This window comes from Zalophus californianus, chromosome 9 (genome assembly GCF_009762305.2).
Source record: "Zalophus californianus isolate mZalCal1 chromosome 9, mZalCal1.pri.v2, whole genome shotgun sequence".
Taxonomy (NCBI): domain Eukaryota; kingdom Metazoa; phylum Chordata; class Mammalia; order Carnivora; family Otariidae; genus Zalophus; species Zalophus californianus.
This window is the reverse complement of record NC_045603.1, coordinates 29,221,450-29,243,081: the sequence shown is the minus strand read 5'-3', so window position 1 is coordinate 29,243,081 and position 21,632 is coordinate 29,221,450. Positions and strand designations below refer to the sequence as shown.

The following is a 21,632-nucleotide window of genomic DNA, read 5'->3' as shown; positions in this document are numbered from 1 at the left end:
TTTGTGCTCCGCGGCTCTAGCACTTGCCAGAAGCGGCCGATGGAGGCCCCTCCCCCGCCGTCTATCCTCCTGAATATCGCCTCGGATTCACTTCTCCGCACGTCCTACCTTCCAGTAAGTGGTCGCTTCTCTGTTCAGAGAGTTGTTGCTACTCTCCTCTTCGATCTCCTGTTGAGTTCGTAGGTGTTCAGAATGGTTTGATCCCTATTCAGCTGAATTCCTGAGACCAGACGAAATCTAGGTCTCCTACTCCTCCGCCATCTTGCTCCGCCCCTATTTATTAAAATTTAAAATAATATGCTCTTTGACCCAGAATTCCACTTCTATGAATTTATCCATAGATGTACTCTCGCATGTGCACAAAGCTATTTATGTTTACACAAGGATAGTCTTTGCAGTTTTAGTGTAAATAAAAAAAAAATAAAATGCTCATTCATGTAATGGGCTGATATGTGCTTTTCAGAATCAGTAGCACTCTATGTGCTGATATGGAAAAATCATCAAGAAATATTTTTAAGTGAAAGAAGCAAGATTTTGAAGAGTGATTATCTCTTGTATTTAAAAATCCATGTTGGTGATGTGTATGTGGGTGTAGCACCTGCACATGTATATTTGTAAAGAAAAGGGAAATTGGGGCACCCGGGTGGCTTAGCCAGTTAAGCGTCCAACTCTTGGTTTCTGGCTCAGATCATAATCTCAGGGTCATGATCTCAGGGTCGTGAGATGGAGCCTTACATTGAGCCCCATGTTGAGCCCCGCTGAGCCCCGTAGGTTGGGTTCCATGCTCAGCACAGAGTCTGCTCCAGATTCTTTCCCCTCCTTCTCCCTCCTCCCCCTGCTTCTCTGCGTGCTCACACTCTTCCTTTCTACAGAAAACTTCCCTCTCACTATCTAAAATAAATAAATAAATCTTTAAAAAAGGGGAAATTGCTTATGTACAAGTTTTTGTTTCTCATAGAAACTTTCACAAAAGCATGCAAGAAACCATTGCCTAGTTATTTCTCGGGAGTGGAACTTGAGGTTTTCAGCTGGAAGGAATATCACCTTTCATTGTATATTCCTTGGTCTTTTTTCAGTTTGTAACCATGTCCCTGTATGATGACCGTACATTTTAGAAAGATCAACTTTCCTTAGCAGGCATTCCTTAGCTTCTTCCCTAGTGTGGTGATCATATCATCGTCTCTTTTACATTTTCTAAATTTTGTTTTGTTCGCAGGCACAGAAATATACCAGTAGAATGATTTGATAGTTATCTAGTTGTGCTCGAGGGATGAGACAAGTGTAGGGTCCTCCTACAGCACCACCATCTTATGAGATATACCAATAAATTGCCATTTAGGGAAGGGTCTAAAATGAGTTGTCAGATCTTTAAGGTGATAAAATATTATTCAAAAACTGAAGCTATGTGTTATATTGTTGGATATGATTATTTGCATGTTGTGATTATAATGAATATTTTCCCACAAGGCCATTGTAAATCTAAAATTCTTTTATTCTCTCCTTCATTCTCATTAATAAATTTGGAAACAGAAACATGCCTTAGTAAAAAAAAAAAAAAAAAAGAAAAGTTTAAAAACATCTAAATCTTGGCAATACACCTAAAGTGTTCATTTTGTATTTTTCTTTATTAGACTTAACTTGAAATGATATGGGATATAAATCCTTAAAACTTGCAAGTTACATGTGATTTATAAGAGTATCTATGAAATATTTGTTATCATTTAGTTTTGCTCTTACTGTACACCATTTGGTTTTATTCCTGACTCACCTGGTGTTTGCTTAACTTGCTAAATTGTCATCATATCTTAAATCTTTTAGGTGTATATCATTTTTTAGAACACAATTTGAAAGTATCATGCTGAGTTTCTGTTTTTAAAGAGAGGAGTAAGAATTGTTCCGTTATAGTGGGCATCATAATGCTAACCATTATCTCAAATTAGACAAGACTTCCAATAGGCAAACGAGGTAGGCACATATACGCTTGAGGAGTTTTGCTGAGATTGATAGGGTTTCCATCCAATCGAATGTCCTCTAGCGCCTTACGAATATAAGTCAAATTTTTAACATTGCAGAAAGTATCTTCATGCATCTCCAAAATGTTGTTATTCTAGAAGAGATGGACAATAAATGATAAGGCAAAATATAATATATACTTATTATTGATTAATAACACAGTCCATTTTGCTTCACCCCCATTTTAATTCTTTTGTTCCTTCTCTTATCCAAAGATGCATGTTATGGGATCATTATACCTGGGGCACTTTCTGGGCTATGGGGATTAAATCACTGAAGCACAAAGTAGGTACAGCCTTGCCCTAAAGCAGCTCACACTTCAGTAGTAGAAATGTAAGATACGGAGGTGAGAAAACAAATGTAAAGAAAAAACTATTTCTAAAACTGATGGGTACTGCAAAGGAAGAGTGGTAACTGTGGAAAGTTGTCTTAAAGAGAGAGCAATGGAGCTGAGAATGGAATAACAACACACGGGCATGGAAAGAGCCAAGGTAGGGACATTGCAGGGAGAGAGAAGACCACGTTCAGTCTGAGTAATTACCTTGGAATGTTCAAGAATGGGAAAAGAGTCAACATGGCTGAAGTAGAGTGAGGGAGAAAGTGAGAAACTATCAGGAAGATAAGCAGGACCCAGAAATAGATATTTAAAAATAGTTTTACTGAGTATATTTCACATACCATAAAATTCTTTCATTTTAAGTATATGGTTCAGTGGTTTTTAGGATAGTCACAGAGTTGTACAACCATCACCATAGTTTAATTTCATTTTTTAATTTTTTAATTAATATTTTTCACCATAATTTAATTTTAGAACATGTTAAACCCTGTAAATATTAGCAATTACTTCCCCCCGCCTCCATTTTCCCCTATCTTTAGCCCATGGTGACTTCTAATTTACTTTCTGTTTTTATGGATTTTCCTATTTTAGATATTTTATGTAAATGGAATCATAGATCATCTTCTGTGACTGGGTTCTTTTACTTAGAATTGCATTTTCAAGGTTTATATATTTTGTACCATGTATCAGTACTTCCTTGTGTTTTATTGTCTGATAATATTCCATTGTGTGGATATACCACATTTTTATCCTTTCATCAGTTAATAGAAATTTGGATTTTTTTTCTACTTTTGACCCTTATGAATAATGCTTCTATGAACATTTGCAAACAAGTTTTGTGTTTACATATGTTTTCAGATCTCCTGGGTATATACCTGGGAGTTGAATTGTGGGTTTATAGTAACTCTGTGTTTAATATTTCAAGGAAGTGTCAAACTTTTCCAAAGTAGCTGCACCATTTTCGATTCCTACCAGCAATGTATGTGTTCCAATTTTCTCTGCATCCTAATCAACACTTGTAATTATCTGTCTATTTTATTTTAGCCAACCAAGTGGATGTGAAGTGGTATCTCATTGTGGTTTAATTCATGGCTAGTGTATTGAATACAATTGATATTTTATATTGATTTTATAACCTGCCACATTGCTGAACTCATTTATTAATTCAAATGGTTTAGTGGATTACTTGTGACTTTCTATATAAAAGATCTATAGATCAATTTGGGGAGTATTTCCTTCTTATTATTAAATCTTCCAAACCATGAATATGGACTATCTTTCCCTTATTTAGTAAAAGGCAAAATATTTATGTGTTTTGAAGAGAAACCAGAGTATCTGTTTCTCCCCAGATAAAATTATATATGTTTAAGGAGTACAGAATAATGTTATGATATATGTTTACATTGTGAAATAATTACAACAATCAAGCTAATTAACATTTCCATCACCTCCCACAGTTACCTTTTTTTGTTTCTGGTAAGAACACTTAAGATCTACTCTCAACAAATTTCAAGTACACAATAGGATATTCTTAACTATGGTCTCCATGCTGTATTACATATTATCTCCAGAACTTACTCATTCTGAATAACTAAAACTTTATATTCTTTGACCAACATGTTCCCATATCCCCCAGTCCCCGAGTCCTGGCACCATTCTACTCTCTGCTTCTTTGAGTTTGACTTTTTAGATTCCACATATAAGTGAGATCTTACAGTATGTGTCCGTCTGTGTCTGGCTTATTTCACTTAGCATAATATTCTCACCCATGTTGTTGCAAATAGCAGAATTTTCTCTTTTTAAAAATATTTTTTCTTTTTTAAAGAATGAATAATATCCCATTGTATACATGAGATGCTACCTCACTGAATAGCTATTATCAAAAAGACCAAAGATAACAAGGTTGACAAGGTTGTGGAAAAAAAGGGAATCCTTGTGTACTACTGATGGGAATGTAAGGGGTACAGTCATTATAGGAAATGGTAAGGTAAATTCACCCTTAATAGACACATAAATTGCTTCCATATCTTGGCAATTGTGAATAATGCTGCAGTGAACATGAGAGTGCAGATGTCTCTTTGAGATACCGATTTCATTTCCCTTGGATATATACTCAGAAGTGGGATTGCTCAATCATATGGTGGTTCTGTTAAATGTTTTGAAGAACTTCCATACCATTTCCTATAAACTGTACCCCTTACATTCCCACCAATAGTATGCAAGGGTTCCCTTTTTTTTCACAACCTTGTCAACCTTGTTATCTTTGATCTTTTTGATAATAGCTATTCAGTGAGGTGACATCTCATTGTGGTTTTGATTTGCATTTCCCTTATGATTAATGATGTTGAGCATCCTTTCATATACCTGTTGGCTATTTGTGTGCTTTCTTTTAAGAAATGTCTACTTAGGTCCTTTGCCAATATTTTAATTGATTTTTTATTGAGTTATTTGAGTTTTGTACATATTTCTGATATTAACCCCTTATCAAATGTATGGTTTGTAGATATCTTCTCCCATTTATAGGTTATCTCTTCTCTCTGTTGACTGTTTCCTTTGCTGTGCAGAAAGCTTTCAAAAATGTAGTGTTCAGTCTACAAATCTCGTACTTTTTTGATTAAAATTTTTCTTAGGTGATTTATTATTTTGTGATTAGTATAAATAGAATTGTTTTCTTAATTTCATTTTCAGATTGTTCATTTCTAGTGTATACATATACAATTAATATTTGTATATCGATTTTATTATCTATGGCATTGCTTAAATGATTTTTTAGATTTCTTCTTTGACTCATTGCTTATTAGGGAAAGTGTTGTTTAATATCCTTATATTTGTGAATTTTCCAAATTTTCTTTGTTGTTGATTTGTATTTTAGTTCCATTGTAATCAGAAAAGTACTTTGCATGATTTCAGTTCTTTTCAATTTTTGTGGCTAGTTTTGTGGCCTAGTATATGACCTATCCTGGAAAATGTTCATTGAACCCTTGAGAACCATGTATATTTTGCTGTTGTTGGGTGGAATGCTGTGTAGATGACTGTTAAGTCTAGTTGATTTTTAAGATGTTGTTAAGGTGTTCTTGAACTATTTCCTAGTTGATCTTATGACTGGTTGTTCTATTATCGAAAATGGAGTATTGAAGATCCAACTTATTGTTGAATTGTCTATTTTTCCTTTCAATTCTGACAGTTTATGCTTCACACATTTTGAGACATATTGTTTATAATCATTATAATAATGTAATAATGATTAATAACAATAATATGGGTATATAATTATATATGGTTAGGTGCATATATGTTTATAATCATTATATCTTTCTGATGGCTTGACCCTCTCCTCATTACAAAGTGTCCACGAGGAATAAAAGGTTTAGTGCCTAGGTGCTGTACTACTCCCTTTGATAGGTAATAGGTACCTGCTGTTAATAATAACTGTGCCTTACGTGTAAGTACTTATCATGTTCCAGTAAGTGTACTATTCACTTCATAATCTAAAACTGTGGTGCGGGGAGGCTCAGATATTTTTTCCAATCTTTAGATAGTATTAGAAATAGAATTTCAGTCCAGAGAATCTGCTTTTGCCAGAGCCTTCATTCTTAATTACTATACTATATTTTGGCAAAAATTTTGAAAGGAATCAATATTGGGGATTTTTATATAAGTATTAAAAATATAAACTGAAGACAATGTAAATTAAAAACAGCTATATACTGGATATTGGTGAGGTAGTCATGAGAAGGGAGATTTTTAAAGGGTGCACTTAATGCCTTTTAAACCTTAGAATAAGGAATATGAAGCCAAGTACTTTTTTTTAAATGTTGTATTGTATACATAAGCCCACTGTGTTTGAATACAACATCAGAGACGCAGTTACTTTGTAGGGTCAATATTATCACAGACAATAGTAATAAAATTTAATTCAGAATTAGAAAACACATTGGAAACACATTTTCTTAATCCAGAGTGATGGAAGTCTGTCATCTCTCAGCAGATAGGAATGCCCTAGGATTGAATTTAATTCAATATATAAAACCTAAAATTAAAAGCTAAAATTGACATTTTTTTTCCTCTCTTGAAAGCTAGAAATTAATTTAGATTTTTCTTTCTCCCATTTTTCTTTTCCATTTCTAAGTCTTACACGTTTCTTCAGCAGATAAAGTTTTCAGTTTTTTTTTCCAAAAGTAATTTTGGGTGCCAGAAAGATGCATTATGATTTGACAAAGACTGAAAATCTTTAAAGACTAAGGTCATCATCAATAAATCAGTATAGGCAGGCATGAATGTACAAAAACCTTGCGCTCTGATCGAGAGAGTGAATGAGAGGAGAAAAAGAAGAAAAATGGTGACAGTATGTCAACAAGTCATTTATAAACAGTTTTAGTGTCCTGACTTCCTCCTCTTTGCTTTTGTTTTCCATGGAGCTGTTGGGCATACCTTACTGGTGGAAGCCTACCTGAAGGTGAAGGGCCCGTAGATTTTCTGGGAGTGGCAGAGGGATGTGGTCCAAATTGTTATCCGTGAGGTAGAGGTGATGGAGATCATACATATCCTGTAAACATTCCAAATGTAGAGACTTAGTGGAAATTAGCGGCACCACAATTGTATTTTCCATTCCCTGTTCATGCAACTATTTGTAAAATGACACATGCCTGTCAAGGTCTCGTTTTGCAAAGATGAAGGAGATTGGTTCTCCAGGTCACTAGACAATTCAAATGAGTTTTAGAAAAATTAACTGTAAGTGAATATTTCTTGATGAAAATGTAAAGTGCTTCTCAATCTCTACAAAGAACCTTGCTTTGCCCACTCTTAACTTTTTCTGTTTAAGTAAGGCAGTGTCTTCACATAGAAGACATTCTGCATAGGATTTGGAGGATTTGGGTAAGGCAGAGGAAGAATGGCCTTCGTGTTACAGGGATGGAGAAAAAAGAATTTCTCTCCAACAAAATCCTGTTCTCTCTAGTACAAGTACCAGGAAAAGGGCAGCCTAGCAAGACCAAAAAAAAAAAAAAAACATTTAGACAATAACAGGTCTACTCTAGCCAACCACCACAGAACAAACCGTGACTCATCACCACCCATGCCAACAAAAGCTGAATGGGGAGACTGAACTTTGACCCTTGGCAGGCTACAATGAGGTGTCCTAGCTCCCTCGCCTACCAGGGTTACAGGAGAGCTGGTGGAGAAATAGGCCTTCTGCCATTGCTCAGTGCTGATTGGTCCACACAGCCCCCTGCACTTTCCCTGTGTCCCTTCAAACAGGATTTTAAATGTGTTTGTTTAACAGACATTTAGAAAAGCAGCTTGAATACAGTTAAGAGTGGGTAAGAAAGCTGGTTGGTGAGTGTTCTCATACTCTATGCTGTTACTCTAAGCAAGACCGTCTAGCCCCAAACTTGCTTTCTTCACTTAGAAAACAAAATTTCTATGATTAATCAAATCCATTCTTTTTACAAGGTAATTTAAAAGACTTCTACCTCAAGGCACCACCCACACCCTGCCCAAGTTGTCATCCTTTAAGCCGCATAGAATATTCGCCTTGAGTGGAGTTCTTGGAAAATGCAGGTTGTCTGGCTGACACCATTTCCAGGTGCTCCTTAGAGACTTGCACTCCAGGGAGCCCCTCACTCCTTACGCAAGCTCTGCACTCTGTTCTTGTTGTTCGACCAGCCTCAGAACTTACCAAAATGCAATATTTCCCAAAAGCTTGATACATTAGTATTGTATAGTTTACTTTAGGAGGTAAAAATCTCATCAAATTGAATCTCCTTATGGAAATAAAAATGCTCGTCATTGACGGTAAATGGGGCAGAAGGATGAGAGTCTTCTATATCCAAACTTAAAACTCACTTTAAATGCTTCTTGCTTTATTCCTTTCTTTCCCAGCCTATTGTTGCTGATATCGATAAATGTCAAAGTATTTGGCAGTTCGGGAAGCTGCCTTATTTTATTGTCACGCAGGACAAGCTCCCGGAGGTGAGGCAGCTTTCTGAATGCATCCTCATCAATCTCAGATATTAGATTTGATGTCAGATCGATCCTTCTTAAATCATCTAGAAGGAAAAATGAAGGAAATAGTTAAATACTCTTGAATATGTTTTGCTCACATAAAAATATGAAGATAAATTTTCCCACGTAAAAGTAAATATAAATATGAAGTGAATTAGCAATAGGCAATTAATGAAATAATTATTTCTAACTACTCTATATAAAAATTTAATTGTTTCCACCTAATACTATACATATTTATGTACTTGTAAGAAAGCATAACTTTAACAAAGGTATTGACACATTATATTTAAAATAACTGGTCTTTTCCCTACATTCTTCATAAACTTTGTCTAGATTTTACTATTTAAAAGGTTTTCCTCAGTGATGACAGGTTGCTATATTTTCTAATAGTTACAGATACATTAGCATTAAAACACAAAGACATTAAAAAGAAATCTTCAAATGATTAAAACACTTTATAAAGACAAGTACCAAAATTCTTCTAAGTTGGCAACCATTATAAAGTCAAAATATAGGCTTGTATGCATCAATCATAAAGCAATTGCGCTTTAATGGAAGCCTATTCAAACAGCTCAAATCCTCGTAAATATAGGACCATGACTTTTACTCAATGTCATGACATGATAATGAGTTCTAGTCTATAAAATATACATATTTATGATTCTATTTCTTGAAAATATAGTATGTGAAAATATCAACTATATAGTTTCATAATGACCTTTAACACTAAATCATTTTTTCACATAATTAAAGTAAACCTTCAAATATTTCAATAAGAAAGAATAGTTGATTTATGAGCCATATTTTCATATTCAAGTTTCATTTTATAGTACAACAATTTTAGGAAAGTCTGTAAAGAAGACAAAGATATTAGTGCTGTCATCCATACTTAGGCTTGCAAAATCATTTTTGTGGATCTTTTTAATTCTGTTGAAGCGGGAATAGAAATAAGCAGTGTTCTTGGGTAGCGCAGGAATAGCATCAAGTTCATGGTCATCACAGTATACAGTGGTACTTATACACGTACACAGAAGGCAGGTTGGAAAGTCTAAAAGGTAGAGGCAAATAATTATATGTAAGTAACAAAAGCAATTTCTAAGAAATAATGTGATTAGATATTTGTTAAATAAGTTTACAGTCTCATACAGGCCTTCCTGGCATATTTCATATTTTCTCATATAGTTTTCTGTAAATCGAAATTAAAGTCAAATGTACCAATTAAAGCAGCCACAATAATTAGTACATTCTTTGTACTGTTTTAAATTTTATTTTAAATTACCGAGTGGATACAGTGTGGTTGTTGCTTTTATACTTATTAGAAATTCTTTTCAAATGTAAATATTAAGACTGTGGTTTTATAAATCGCATCACACATAATATTTTTATTAGGTCTTTGGTTCAATATTTAAACACCCCACCAAAACAATCTGCTTCAAGAAAAAGATAGGGTAATAATCATTAATATGAATTCACTCAGTATGTAATTACTGAATCCTTTCTAGGTAAATGACACTGTGCTAGCTGGTGAAACAGTGAGGAGCACAAAGAGACACAATTCTATTTTATGATCTTCTATGTAAGATAAATGTGACTTGCACAAATAAAATGATGACTGTGCAAAATGTCATGATATATATGAGCACAAAATAGGGGAATTTGACTCAGTCTGACAGTCATGGTTCTCTGAGAGGGTGATAACTCAGTTGAGATCTGCAAGAACAGAAGGAGTTGACCATGCAGGGGGGAGTGAGGAGTACACGGGCAGAGGAAGCGGCATGTGCCAAGGCCCTTCACTTTGGAGGGACTGAAAGATGGTCCATGCGGCTGTAGCACAGAGAGCACTGAAATGTATGGGACATACCATACAGAGGCCCTATCGGCTGTGTTATTGCAGGTTTTGTTCCTTATCCTAAGGATGGGCAGGGTATTGCATGATGAGATTTGCATATTAAGAAATCATTCTGCTTGAAGGTGTGGTAGAAGACTGAGGGAGGGCAAGTGGACAGAGTGGAGAATGAGTTGTTATCTAGATAAAAGATGATGGTTGCTTGGCTGGGGTCATGGTGACATGTCGAATAAAAGGCAACAGATCCAAAAGGTATTTGCGAGGCTGGATTATATCTCAACATATTGGTCTGTCTCTATCGCATGCACGCGCACATATATATACACCTCCTTCACGCTCTGTTTAGTGGTCCTGTAGAGGACAGTAAGCTTCTAAGGAAGATAGAAAAGCAATGACCAGAAGGAAAGGAAGAAAAGAGAATGGGGAGATGTTATGGAGGCCAGATGGAGAGAGAGAGAGTTTGACGGAAAAGGGAATAGAAAACATTCTAAGGCTGCTGAGATGTCAGGTAAGTTAAGGACTGAAAATATCTCTTGGATTACTCCTTGTGGTGGTTATAGGCTACTTCAGTAAGAGCTGTGGAGTGATGGGGCTGGAAGCCAGATTAACAGCCAATTGAGGAGGGAATTGGGGTGCAGAGATAGTTACAGCAAATACAGACAATGCTATTGAGATGTTTGTGAAGGAGGAGAGAGAAATGGTGATAGGTATAAGCAGTTACATTTGTGGTGTGTAAATGGACTGAAGCAGGAAAAATTTGAAGAAAAAGATCCAAAGTAGGAGAAGTTGAATATCAAAAGGATCCTGAGAAGGCAGTAGGAAATGGGACCAGAAGCATAACGGAAAGGATCACATCCTCCACGTGAGAGGACAGTTTGTTGTAATGGGGGGGAGGGGGATGAGGCACATGCATGTCAATGTAGGTAAAAATTACATCTGAAAACAGAAAGACTGAAAAGCTGCTGACCAGAAGATTTCTCTGTGGAGCAGGGGGCTCAGCTCTCTGATGAGCTTGAGGAGTCAAGGGAGGAGGAGAAGGTTGGTAAGGTGTGAGGTGAACAGAGGATGCGGAAGAGCCATGAAGGAAACTAGATGGAAGTCATGGGAGGACTTGCTTGCGATTGCTCAGTGTTCAGTTCATCCCAGTTTCGCTGGGACTTTCCTGGGTTTAGCCTTGAAAATCCCCCACGGTGGGACCCCTCACTCCCAGGCAAACCAGGACACTTGGTTGCCTGAGTTGAAGGATCCATTTGTAGTCTGTGATCAAGAGCTAGTAATGCACCTACTAAGGTCTTCTTGCTATCATTAAGTAGGAAAGTTATTTACAATAATAGCTTCAGAAATGAAAACTATATTATGACTGGAAATCTAGGAAAGACAATTTAAGGGGAAGCTATAAAATATTTAACACTTGCCAATTTTTCAAATCATTATAAATTAATATTTGCCACTTATAAAATTTTTAAAAAGTAAGGCATTTGAGTCTTCTATATATTCATGGCTTTGCTAATTTAGCAATAATACTTAGGGTAATTTATATATATATATATATATTCACAAGAGTTATAATTTAATTCTCTTTTTTCCACTCATAACCCAAGTCTACTTTATATGGCTTCAAAATGTTGTTTTTAGAAATTTGTATTAATAGTAAAAAATATATATTTTTATTACTAATGCTCTAAATATTTCTTTCCAAGCTATTTAACTTTGATGAATATATAAGATTTAAATTTGGGGGTGTCTGGGTGGCTCAGTCAGTTAAGCATCTGCCTTCGGCTCAGGTTCCTGGGATTGAGCCCCACATCTGGCTCCCTGCTCAGTGGGGAGTCTGCTTCTCCCTCTCCTCCTGCTCATGCTCTCTCTCTCTTGCTTGCTCACTCTCTCTCTCAAGGGAATAAAGAAAATCTTTAAAAAAAAACCGATTTAAATTTAATTTAAAAGTTTAGAATTTCTGGCAATGCTTCATCTGTGGAAATGAAAATGTTAATTAAAGTTTTAACTTCATTACTCACCCTCAGACTACTTTGGAGATAACTTTTTTTTCCTAAAGTCGTAGATTTTTTATATGGTTTCAAAGCTGACATTCTTGAGCTATAATTTTGACTAAAGCTTTTGAAAAGACTGGGCATTATGTTTTTCTGTTGTGCCTTGGCTTGGCTAATAGACCTGAGTATAAGTAATGATGCCAGATTAGTCAAATTTTGACGGATCTGAAATTATTTAAAAGTTAATCATGTTCTAGATATATTTTCTTTCCCTACTGGAAACTTTCTTCTGGGCACTTACGTTTGCTTCTATTGTATGTGCATCTCCTTGGTTTTATCTGGAGAGTGTTCTACTCCATAGAATGTTAACTATGTGGAAAGAATATAATGTATCCATTAGAGATACTGGCTTAGGGTTTAGTGGTCTCTATTCGCATTTCAGCACTGCTATGTACCACCTCCATGATCTTGGACAACTTTTACACTATGTTGGGGCTTTAGTTTTCCTTTTTGTAAAGTGGAAATAACAATACCTAGTACATAGTATCATTCTGACTCTTCAAAGAGTTCATATACATAAAACACTTTAGTGGTTGGCATATACACAGCGTTTTACAAAAGACAACTCTTTACATAACTTACTGGTACAGTTAAAAACTGGTAGATGCAGAGAGTAGATTGATGGTTACCAGGGGCTGGGTGGGGAGTGATGGGGAGTGGCTGGTCAACAGCTGTAAAGTTTCAGTTATGCAAAACGATTAAGTTCTGGAGGTCTGCTGTACAACATAATGCTGAGAGTTAACAAAACTGTAGTGTACACTGAAACATTTGTTGAGAGTAAAAAAATAAACTCTTTTATCAATAATAGATTCATGAGAATAACTAACATTTATTATGTTTACTATGGGTCAGGCACTAAATTCATTCATTTAATCCTTACAACAATTCTGTGAAGTAAGATCTATTATTTATTATCCCATATTTTAAACGAGGAAACTAAGGCAAAAAATACCGAATGCCTTACTCCATATTGTGTATCCAGCAAGTCCCAAAGCTGGCGTTTGAATGCCCTCCCTTTTGTCCTCTCAGTATGTTCTGTACAGAGTTTTGTCATATTATCTGGAACATATTATTTTTCCTCTACATTTGTTTGCATGTCTGTTTCCCTGTACTAGATAAAAAAGTCCATGAGAACAGTAATCATTTTAAGATAAGTTTTTATCTCCAGAGCTTAGAGTACAAACACACTTCAACTCTGTACTCACAAACCTTTGCAATAGGAATTCTACTCATTTTTCTACACCCCCTTGTTATGCCATTCTCTGTGTGGGAAAGCCTTCTGGTGTGAGTCCATCTGAGTATCCTCAAGGATGACACTGACAAATTTTAGAAAGAACTATAGACAGATCATAGAATCATATTTAGCATCAGGAACTCTTTCTCATTAACTAAAAGGCTCTGGTTTAGATCACCATCAGGCTGTACAAGATGGAGTCCATTGTTATGGAATGCCTTCCACTCGGCTGCTCCTGAGGACTGAATGAGAAGAAGCCTATGTTCCAATAAATACACAGACAAGAATCAGAACAGGCTCGCTTTAAACCCCGTGTGAAAAACTAACAGCTATGTGATCTCTGACAAGTTCTTACCATTTTTGAGCTGGTTTCCTCAGTAAGAAAAACCTAAGACCTTTACAGGGAGGTTGTTGTAGTCAAATGAGAGAATGTGAGGTGGGCGTTGTGACCCACAGATAGTCTGTGCCCAGTCAGTGTAAAATATTACTACTCTTGCCGTCATCAAAATCAGCCATCATTTTCTTACCACCCTGAACTGCTGTGGCCAGCTCTGTGAGACATAGATTCTCATCTTCCTAACAGCGTAGTGGATTCTTTGTTCTAGAAATGCATTCCACCACAAAGGTTTGGAGTAATGATGCTAGATAAATATTTTTGTCCCAAATCTTTGGTTATTTGATAATTTCCATCACGCCAAAGCTGAATTATTAAAACTGCTTTATATTTGAAGACAATATACATGTATATCTTCTGCTTCAAAGATCCTATGACAAAACTCTCTCTGTGGGTCATGCGGGTTGCCTGTGGCATTGAGGTAGGACCAAGTGGACTTAATCCAAATCAGCCTTGATGGACCTGACCTTCGTTGGTGTGTGGGCCCAGAACCCCGGTGAATTCAGGCTCCTGTGGAGAAGAGCCATCGATCAGTCTGGGGGTGGACTCCTCCTCCTCCTCTTCTTCAGCTTCCTCTGGCGGTGGGGGTGGGGTAAGGAGCTCTCTGTTCCCAGAAGGCATCACTGTGGCTATTTCAATCTGAAAAAGAAACAAATTCATCAGGCAACCTTCTTAATCACCCATCCTATGAGACAGGGACACAAATTTTAAAAATATCAATTTTTGTCACAAGAGGTCGCTGGTGTTCTGAAGTGCAACACTGCAGGGCCCGCCTGCCTGGCTGAGCACATGTGGTTCGTTACTGTTATTGCTGGTTGTAATTCATTTTGCTTCTCAAATCTTAGTAATAATTTCCAATGCCCATGTTTTTTTTTTTTTTTTTTGGTCATCTTGCTTTTTCAAACATTCTTACATGTTTATTCATTTTTCAAAAAACCTCATTTATTGTTTTCTAAATACATAGCTTTGCAAGAACGCATTATTGTTGTGGAAGATTCAAATTAACCCAGCAGTGTGCAGAATAAAATCCCAAAGTCCCTTTACTTTGAAGCTCTGATACAATTCCCTTTGAAGATAACAACCATTAAGAAATTAAGGTTAATGTTCCTTTGAGTCCTTTTATTTTATTTTTTTAAAAGATTTATTTATTTATTTGAGAGAGAGAATGAGATAGAGAGAGAGAACACGAGAGAGGGGAGGGTCAGAGGGAGAAGCAGACTCCCTGCTGAGCAGGGAGCCCAATGCGGGACTCGATCCCGGGACTCCAGGATCATGACCTGAGCTGAAGGCAGTGGCTTAACCGACTGAGCCACCCAGGTGCCCTTTTAATCCTTCGTTTCCTAGACTCAAATATTCTGGGTTTGTTTGTTTGTGTGTGTTTTTTGTTTTGTGGGTTTTGTTTTTGTTTTTGTTTTTTACAATTTACACTTCTTCCAATTGTTTTACTGTAAAGCATCCTTTCTACCAAAAGAAAAATATACATGGAGATACAAAAACTATATGATTTGATTATGATGTGCCATTTCTCATATACTTTCAATATTATTTTGAGCAACAAGTATTACCAACAATATTTGGGCTTGTTAAATTGACCTTTTTGAGAGCTTTGACAATAGAGGGAACTTATTAAAATTGAAAAAAATGCTCAAATATTTTTTCAGGGATTGTATCTTAGATTATATTTGGTTTTCTCTTCTTGCATATTTTAGGTAATGAGTAACTGCTCTTAAGAACACTGTTTGCATTTAGAATAACTCCTTACTCTCAAATCCCTTCCCATGCCTCAATGTCTATTCCTCTGTATTATTTAATAAATGTCTACCTCCCTGACAACCTTGTCACCTTAGGCAGGAAATCTGCTCAAGACCGTTTGTTGGCAACATGCAGCACCAACTTTTGGGGGCATACTTTCTTCATGACATCCCCAGAAATCCCAGTTTCTCCTTTTACCACCCTGATAGGGCTGCTTGATCCTTCCCACACTTCATTTGCATTTATTAAAAAGGCAAAAAACCCCACACAAATTACCTTCTAATTTATTTAATGTCAAAATGACATGCACAGTATTAATTTTATGTGTAAAATAAGTACATAACTAGGCCAGACATTTTCTGAGTATTTTAGAGAGATGTTTTAGATGATCACAATATTTTAAGATGCATTTATTATTTAATATCATTTTCAAGTAAATTTGAATACATTGCTTGACAAATGAAAATTATCCTTTTAAAAGATAAACTCTTTTGTCAGTTCACACTTTTGAATTGTGTCTCTATGTTTCTGTAGAGTCTCCCCATTTTCACCCTTCCTACACTGTATTTTAATGACTCCATCAGTTTTCTGCCCACTAGATGGTCCACTCTATGTTACATGTTTTATCTTTGTACTTCAAGGTTATAGCATAATAGGTGATCAACAAGTACTTATTAAATCAATTTTAAAACTGCTTGTCCAAAATATATCTAATTCACAGCTTTATATTTAATTTTAGAGATTTAATAAGAATTACTCATAAGAATCACTTAAAGCATGAAATCAAACCAAAAGCAACTCATACTGTATTTGGTGAATTAGAAAGCCATACATGAAGATTTTGTAAAACTTGGTCAAAAATCTCCACTTGAAAAGATTGGGCACACTTCCTTAAACAGGGAGACATACGGTTTCCATCTGCAGGATCAGAATGAAGCAGATTTAGAAGGAATAGACCTGCAGAGACCAAAAGGAGGCTCCAGGAAGAGCGGAAATTGAGACAGATGTTTCATGGAATGGAGGCAGCCTAAAGGGAGAAACACATTCCAGACACGTCGCCTTGAATCTTTAGCTTTGCAGGAAAAATGTTTGCACATACTTTCTACAGATAATTGTTTTTCCACTGATCTGACGTGAAGCTGTAAGATCTCACTTGTCATCCAATATAATGAGACAGAAACAGCTTTTGTGTTTATCAGAACCTGTTTTGTTCATGCTTACTTGCTAATAAAATGTGAATGTTGAACAGTTTTGAAGACCAAGTGAAAGGAATGCTTTTTCAGCTCAGCAAAATCCCAGAACTATAAACTCAAAGTGCTGTTCCTGGTAAGCTGTTTACGTTGCAGACGCATTTATTCTCACTATTGAATAGAAATGGTTTAGGCTTCTGTCTTTTTTTTTTCTTCTTCTTTTAACAATTTCCATACTACGATATGAAGTTGTGAGGCAATGCATGCAAAGAGAGGAAGCCAGGGAAGCATGAGCACCTGGCTCTCCATGTGGCTGACTTTTATGCTTACGCTACAGAAACCTAAATTTGGGGATAAACACAAATGGCCAGAAAACATCCCTGCCCCTTTTTCTCAAGCTACAACTGGCAACCCTCAAATGCAAATATAACCAAGGCTCTGATATAAATATTCATTCTTCCTGAATTTTCCTCCATTATTTTTCCTTTTACCTCCTTGTTTTACTCTGTTCCCTACTAAAATGTTTAAACCACTTTATTATATTTACCTGAGTTTTGCAAACAGTAAATACAAAGGATCACTCCTGCCCATGGCCTTGGACTTAGCCATCTCTGTGCTTGCATATCTTCTCGACATGGGACCAGCAGGGCACATCTCTGAGTTGCCTGCCTTGTAGTAAGTTGTCAATTTCTATCCCCTTCCTACCGGGCTTTAGAGCTATAGATAGTTTATGTCATGGTGGACTGTATTTAGGAGTACATTCCATGCCCATGAAAGAATATGTCTGCACCAGAGATGACAAATGCATAGCCCAAAGACAGTGACCTGGGTAGAGGGAAGTGTCAGCAGATGTCAGGTTGGAGCGATAATAGTGCCAAGTCATGACTCCAAGAAGAGTCATCAGGCCTGCCTCAGCCTCTGCACCCCACACAGCCTTGAGTCCTTGTAAGTAACCTAGCACCTCAGTACAATCTCAGGGAAAAAGGGGTTGACATGACCCTCAGGTGTCTTAGATAAAGTCTTTGCTCCCTGGAGACATCAGGACACTCAGTAGAAAATGATTCAGTTACCTTTCTTGCACCAGATGATGTGACTGAGACTTTCACCAGCAATATTTTTATCATTTAAGAATAATGCAAAATATTTGAGACTTCCATTCTCTAATAATCAGAAGAGTTATCCACAGAAAAGTCTTCCTATAAAAGTACGCAGCACCATTTTAAGTGGTAACATTTGGTTATAAATTATTTTAATCAAATCCATTTGTCTTTTAGCAAAAAACACATCTAAATGACCCGTAGGGCCATATTGCTACCATTGGATCTACTTAATATGTTTGTCTCAATTTCAGAGTAAAATATGAGAAAATAGTGCATTTGGAAACAATGGTCATACTTCTTGACTGCTTCCCTTTGCCAGGGAACCCTGTCAGTACTGACTTCTTCTTGAACATGCTCCTTATACCTGTTCAGGATGGTCACAAGGCATTTTCGGCTCCTAAGCATGTGTTTTGACAAATAAAACATAATGTGTGTTTTTTTCAAATATCTTGATATCTTTCGATCTCAGCACTTAATCTGCAGCTAAATTTCCAATAAGGAACTTAACAAAAATGTCACGTATGCAATAACAGAAAGAAAGCTATGAAAGAGTTCAGGATACTCAGATTTGATACCTACCTTCATGAATGAATGCAAAGATCATTGAATGAAAGAGTGAAATTGTAAATGATGGAAGGTTTGCCCGTCTTTATAATTATCTAATCAGCCAGAATGAATGTGCCAAGCCTCACACTTAAATTATGATCATTATGTCCACTTTACTTGTCAGTATTATTTTCAAACATCTATCAATACATTTTTTTTTTTTCCTGTGTCCACCACCATCACCATAATCTAAGTCCTACCTTGTCTTGCTGGGAATACAACAATAGTTTACTTATAGGAAGTTGGCACCTCCTCCATTATATATTCATTCTGTAATGAGAATAAGCTCTTAAAAAGGCAAAGCTAATCATGTCAACCTCTGCTTAAAATCCTTAAATGGATTTTTATTCTTTTTTTTTTTAATATTTTAGTTCAGTTATTTATTTGACAGAGAGAGAGGGCACGCAAGCACAAGCAGGGGGAGCGGCAGAGGGAGAGGAGAAGCTGGCCCCCCACAGAATAGGGAGCCCGGGGCGCCTGGGTGGCTCAGGTGGTTAAGCGTCTGCCTTCGGCTCAGGTCATGATCCCAGAGTCCTGGGATCGAGTCCCGCGTCGGGCTCCCTGCTCCTTGGGAGCCTGCTTCTCCCTCTGCCTCTCTCTCTCTCTCTCTCTTTCATGAATAAATAAATAAAATCTTTAAAAAAAAAAAAAAGAATAGGGAACCCGATGCGGGGTTCGATCCCAGTACCCTGGGATCATGACCTGAGCTGAAGGCAAATGCTTAACCGACTGAGCCACCGAAGCACCCCTGGATTTTTATTCTTAATAGCCACAAGAACATTGTCCTTGCAGAAACACAGAAACATAGTAGCTAAGAGGAAGGATTCTGAGGAGGTGAGCTTGACTCTAGCCTACATCTGAGACCTTGGGTGAGTTACTTTATCTCCTGAGCCTCAGTTTCTCGATCTGTAAAATCCTGGTATATCTAGTAGATAGTACAGCTGTGTTAGGATGAAAATGTTAAAACATAGTAAGTGCCATGGAAATTTACTATTATTATTTGCTATTTATATTTTTGCTATTTTTATTTCATGTTTGCTATCATTATTAAAATAAATCCAAAACACTTTGACTTACAAGGTCCTGCGTGGCTTGGCCTTTCTAGTGTCTCCTTCCTCCATTTCATATCAATGGGCTCTTCTGCTGCACTGGCCATCTTTAATTTCTTATGCTCCTTGTTCTATGAGACATTTGCATGTACGAGTTGTTCTGCTTGGAATTCCCTCCATTCCTCATCTTTTTTCCCCCAATCTTATTTTTTTTTATTTTTTAACAGCTTTATTGACAATACAGTAAATCCATGAAGAAAAAGAAAGTAAAAGCATGTATACACTGAGATTCTTGTTGACTCATTGATACTCACTTAAAGATGAGGATATAATTGTTCCTATTAGCATACAAAAAAATAATGCAGATTTTAGTGTATATATTAATAGGGTCTGGGATAGAGTCACAGTGAGGCCTCTATCCCAAGAAATTGAAGTGACTTTAGATTGTTCTCATGATATAAAACTGACCTTAAAAATGCACAGGAAAGAAACCATTCCTCCCAAGTGTTTGGGAACAGTTTCCTGACTCTTGACTTACTAGTGATAATAGTCCAGCTAAAGAAAGAAAAAAATAAAATGAAGAGGGTGGCAGCCTAAAAAAATCATGTTCAGGAAAGAATGGTTTATTATTGTGGCCAGCATTGTTTGAAGGAGAGAAATATTAAATTTGTTGAATATACATAAAAGTCACTAAAGAGATCACCTCTGGTATCAAAAGAAGTTTTATTGGATCTCATCAGGGACTAGATGAAAATAACTAGCATGAATTGAATATTCACTATGTGAGAAACTGCTATGTTCTTTCCATTGATTCACATGTTATTATCAGAATAACTGTTATTCTGATTTGAAGGTGCAGTAATCGTGCACATTTAATAGATTTGTAAACTGAGACCCGGGAGACGAGGATCAAATAAATTGTCAGAGGTTACATAATTTCTAAGTAGTAAGGCCAGGATTTGAATCTAATTAGTGCTGCCACAAGACTGCTTAATTTACCTAATTTTTATTCTGTACTCAGCCAAATAAGTTTCTGCTGAATAATCTAGCTTCTTAGGTACTGCATTCTGAGAAAGAGGGGTTCTGGTTCATGGAAGTGAGCCTCATCATCACGGGAAAATGCCTTCACATTATAAATCGATAAATGCACTTTCTTGTACAAATTTTAAGACTCATATAATTTTTTTAAAGATTTTATTTATTTATTTGAGAGAGACAGAGACAGAGACAGCGAGAGCAGGAACACAAGCAGCAGGAGTGGGAGAGGGAGAAGCAGGCTTCCCGCTGAGGAGGAAGCCTGATGTGGGACTCGATCCCAGGACTCTGGGATCATGACCTGAGCTGAAGGCAGATGCTTAACGACTGAGCCACCCAGGTGCCCAAGCTTCATATAACTTTTGCTTGGCATCCTTCATCAACCTACAATCTGATTTGATCATCACTGATTATGGTAGTCAGTTGCTGATCCTGAAGGCTGAAGACCATACCAAAGCCATGTTGCCCTGTGGGAGCACTTGACAGTCTTTCAGTCTTCCCCTGATATTGACAAGTCTGAAAAATATCACATAACATTGATGTAGATGGATTGTAAAATTCAAGTAGCATTTATTATAATTCTCACTTTCTTGAGAAGTAAGTATTATGTCAGAATGAAACTTTCGTCTGGTTAAACATGATGGCCAAGACAATTCCATGTATTCACCACAGTTTCATTTTCCTCCTGGGCATTCAGCTCCGGTACATTTTCCACTTTCTTTGGCTCTGACTTAGGTCATGTGGCTAGTTTTAGCCAATTGAATGGGAAAGGAAGTAATGCAGCACATCTGGTCCAAATTAGTGAGGAGCAAGGATACTTTCTCAATCTGTCAACAGAAGATACCAGTGTGACCTTGAAGGTGAAGATGGTGAAGGTCTAGCATGAAAGAAGTTTGAATCCCTGAATAACTACTTGAAGGACTGTAAACCTTTGACCTGCACGGACAGTCACGTCAGCAAGATATAAATTTTTATTGTGCAAAGCCATTGGGATTTTGTAATTGTTTGTTACAGCTGCTAAT

At 36.6% G+C, this 21,632-nt stretch overlaps 1 protein-coding gene across 1 annotated transcript in view; it reads right to left on the bottom strand.

Moving 5' to 3' along the window:
* Positions 1-1,936: 1,936 nt before the first annotated feature.
* Positions 1,937-21,632, bottom strand: part of EPYC (epiphycan) — a 41,722-nt gene continuing 22,026 nt past the window's right edge. Inside the window, exons 5-9 of the mRNA XM_027594306.1 lie at positions 14,346-14,517; positions 9,246-9,404; positions 8,195-8,397; positions 6,801-6,896; positions 1,937-2,107 (exon numbers count right to left, since the gene is read on the bottom strand). Of these exons, the coding sequence (XP_027450107.1) occupies positions 1,937-2,107; positions 6,801-6,896; positions 8,195-8,397; positions 9,246-9,404; positions 14,346-14,517 (801 nt within the window). The remainder of the gene's footprint in view (positions 2,108-6,800; positions 6,897-8,194; positions 8,398-9,245; positions 9,405-14,345; positions 14,518-21,632) is intronic.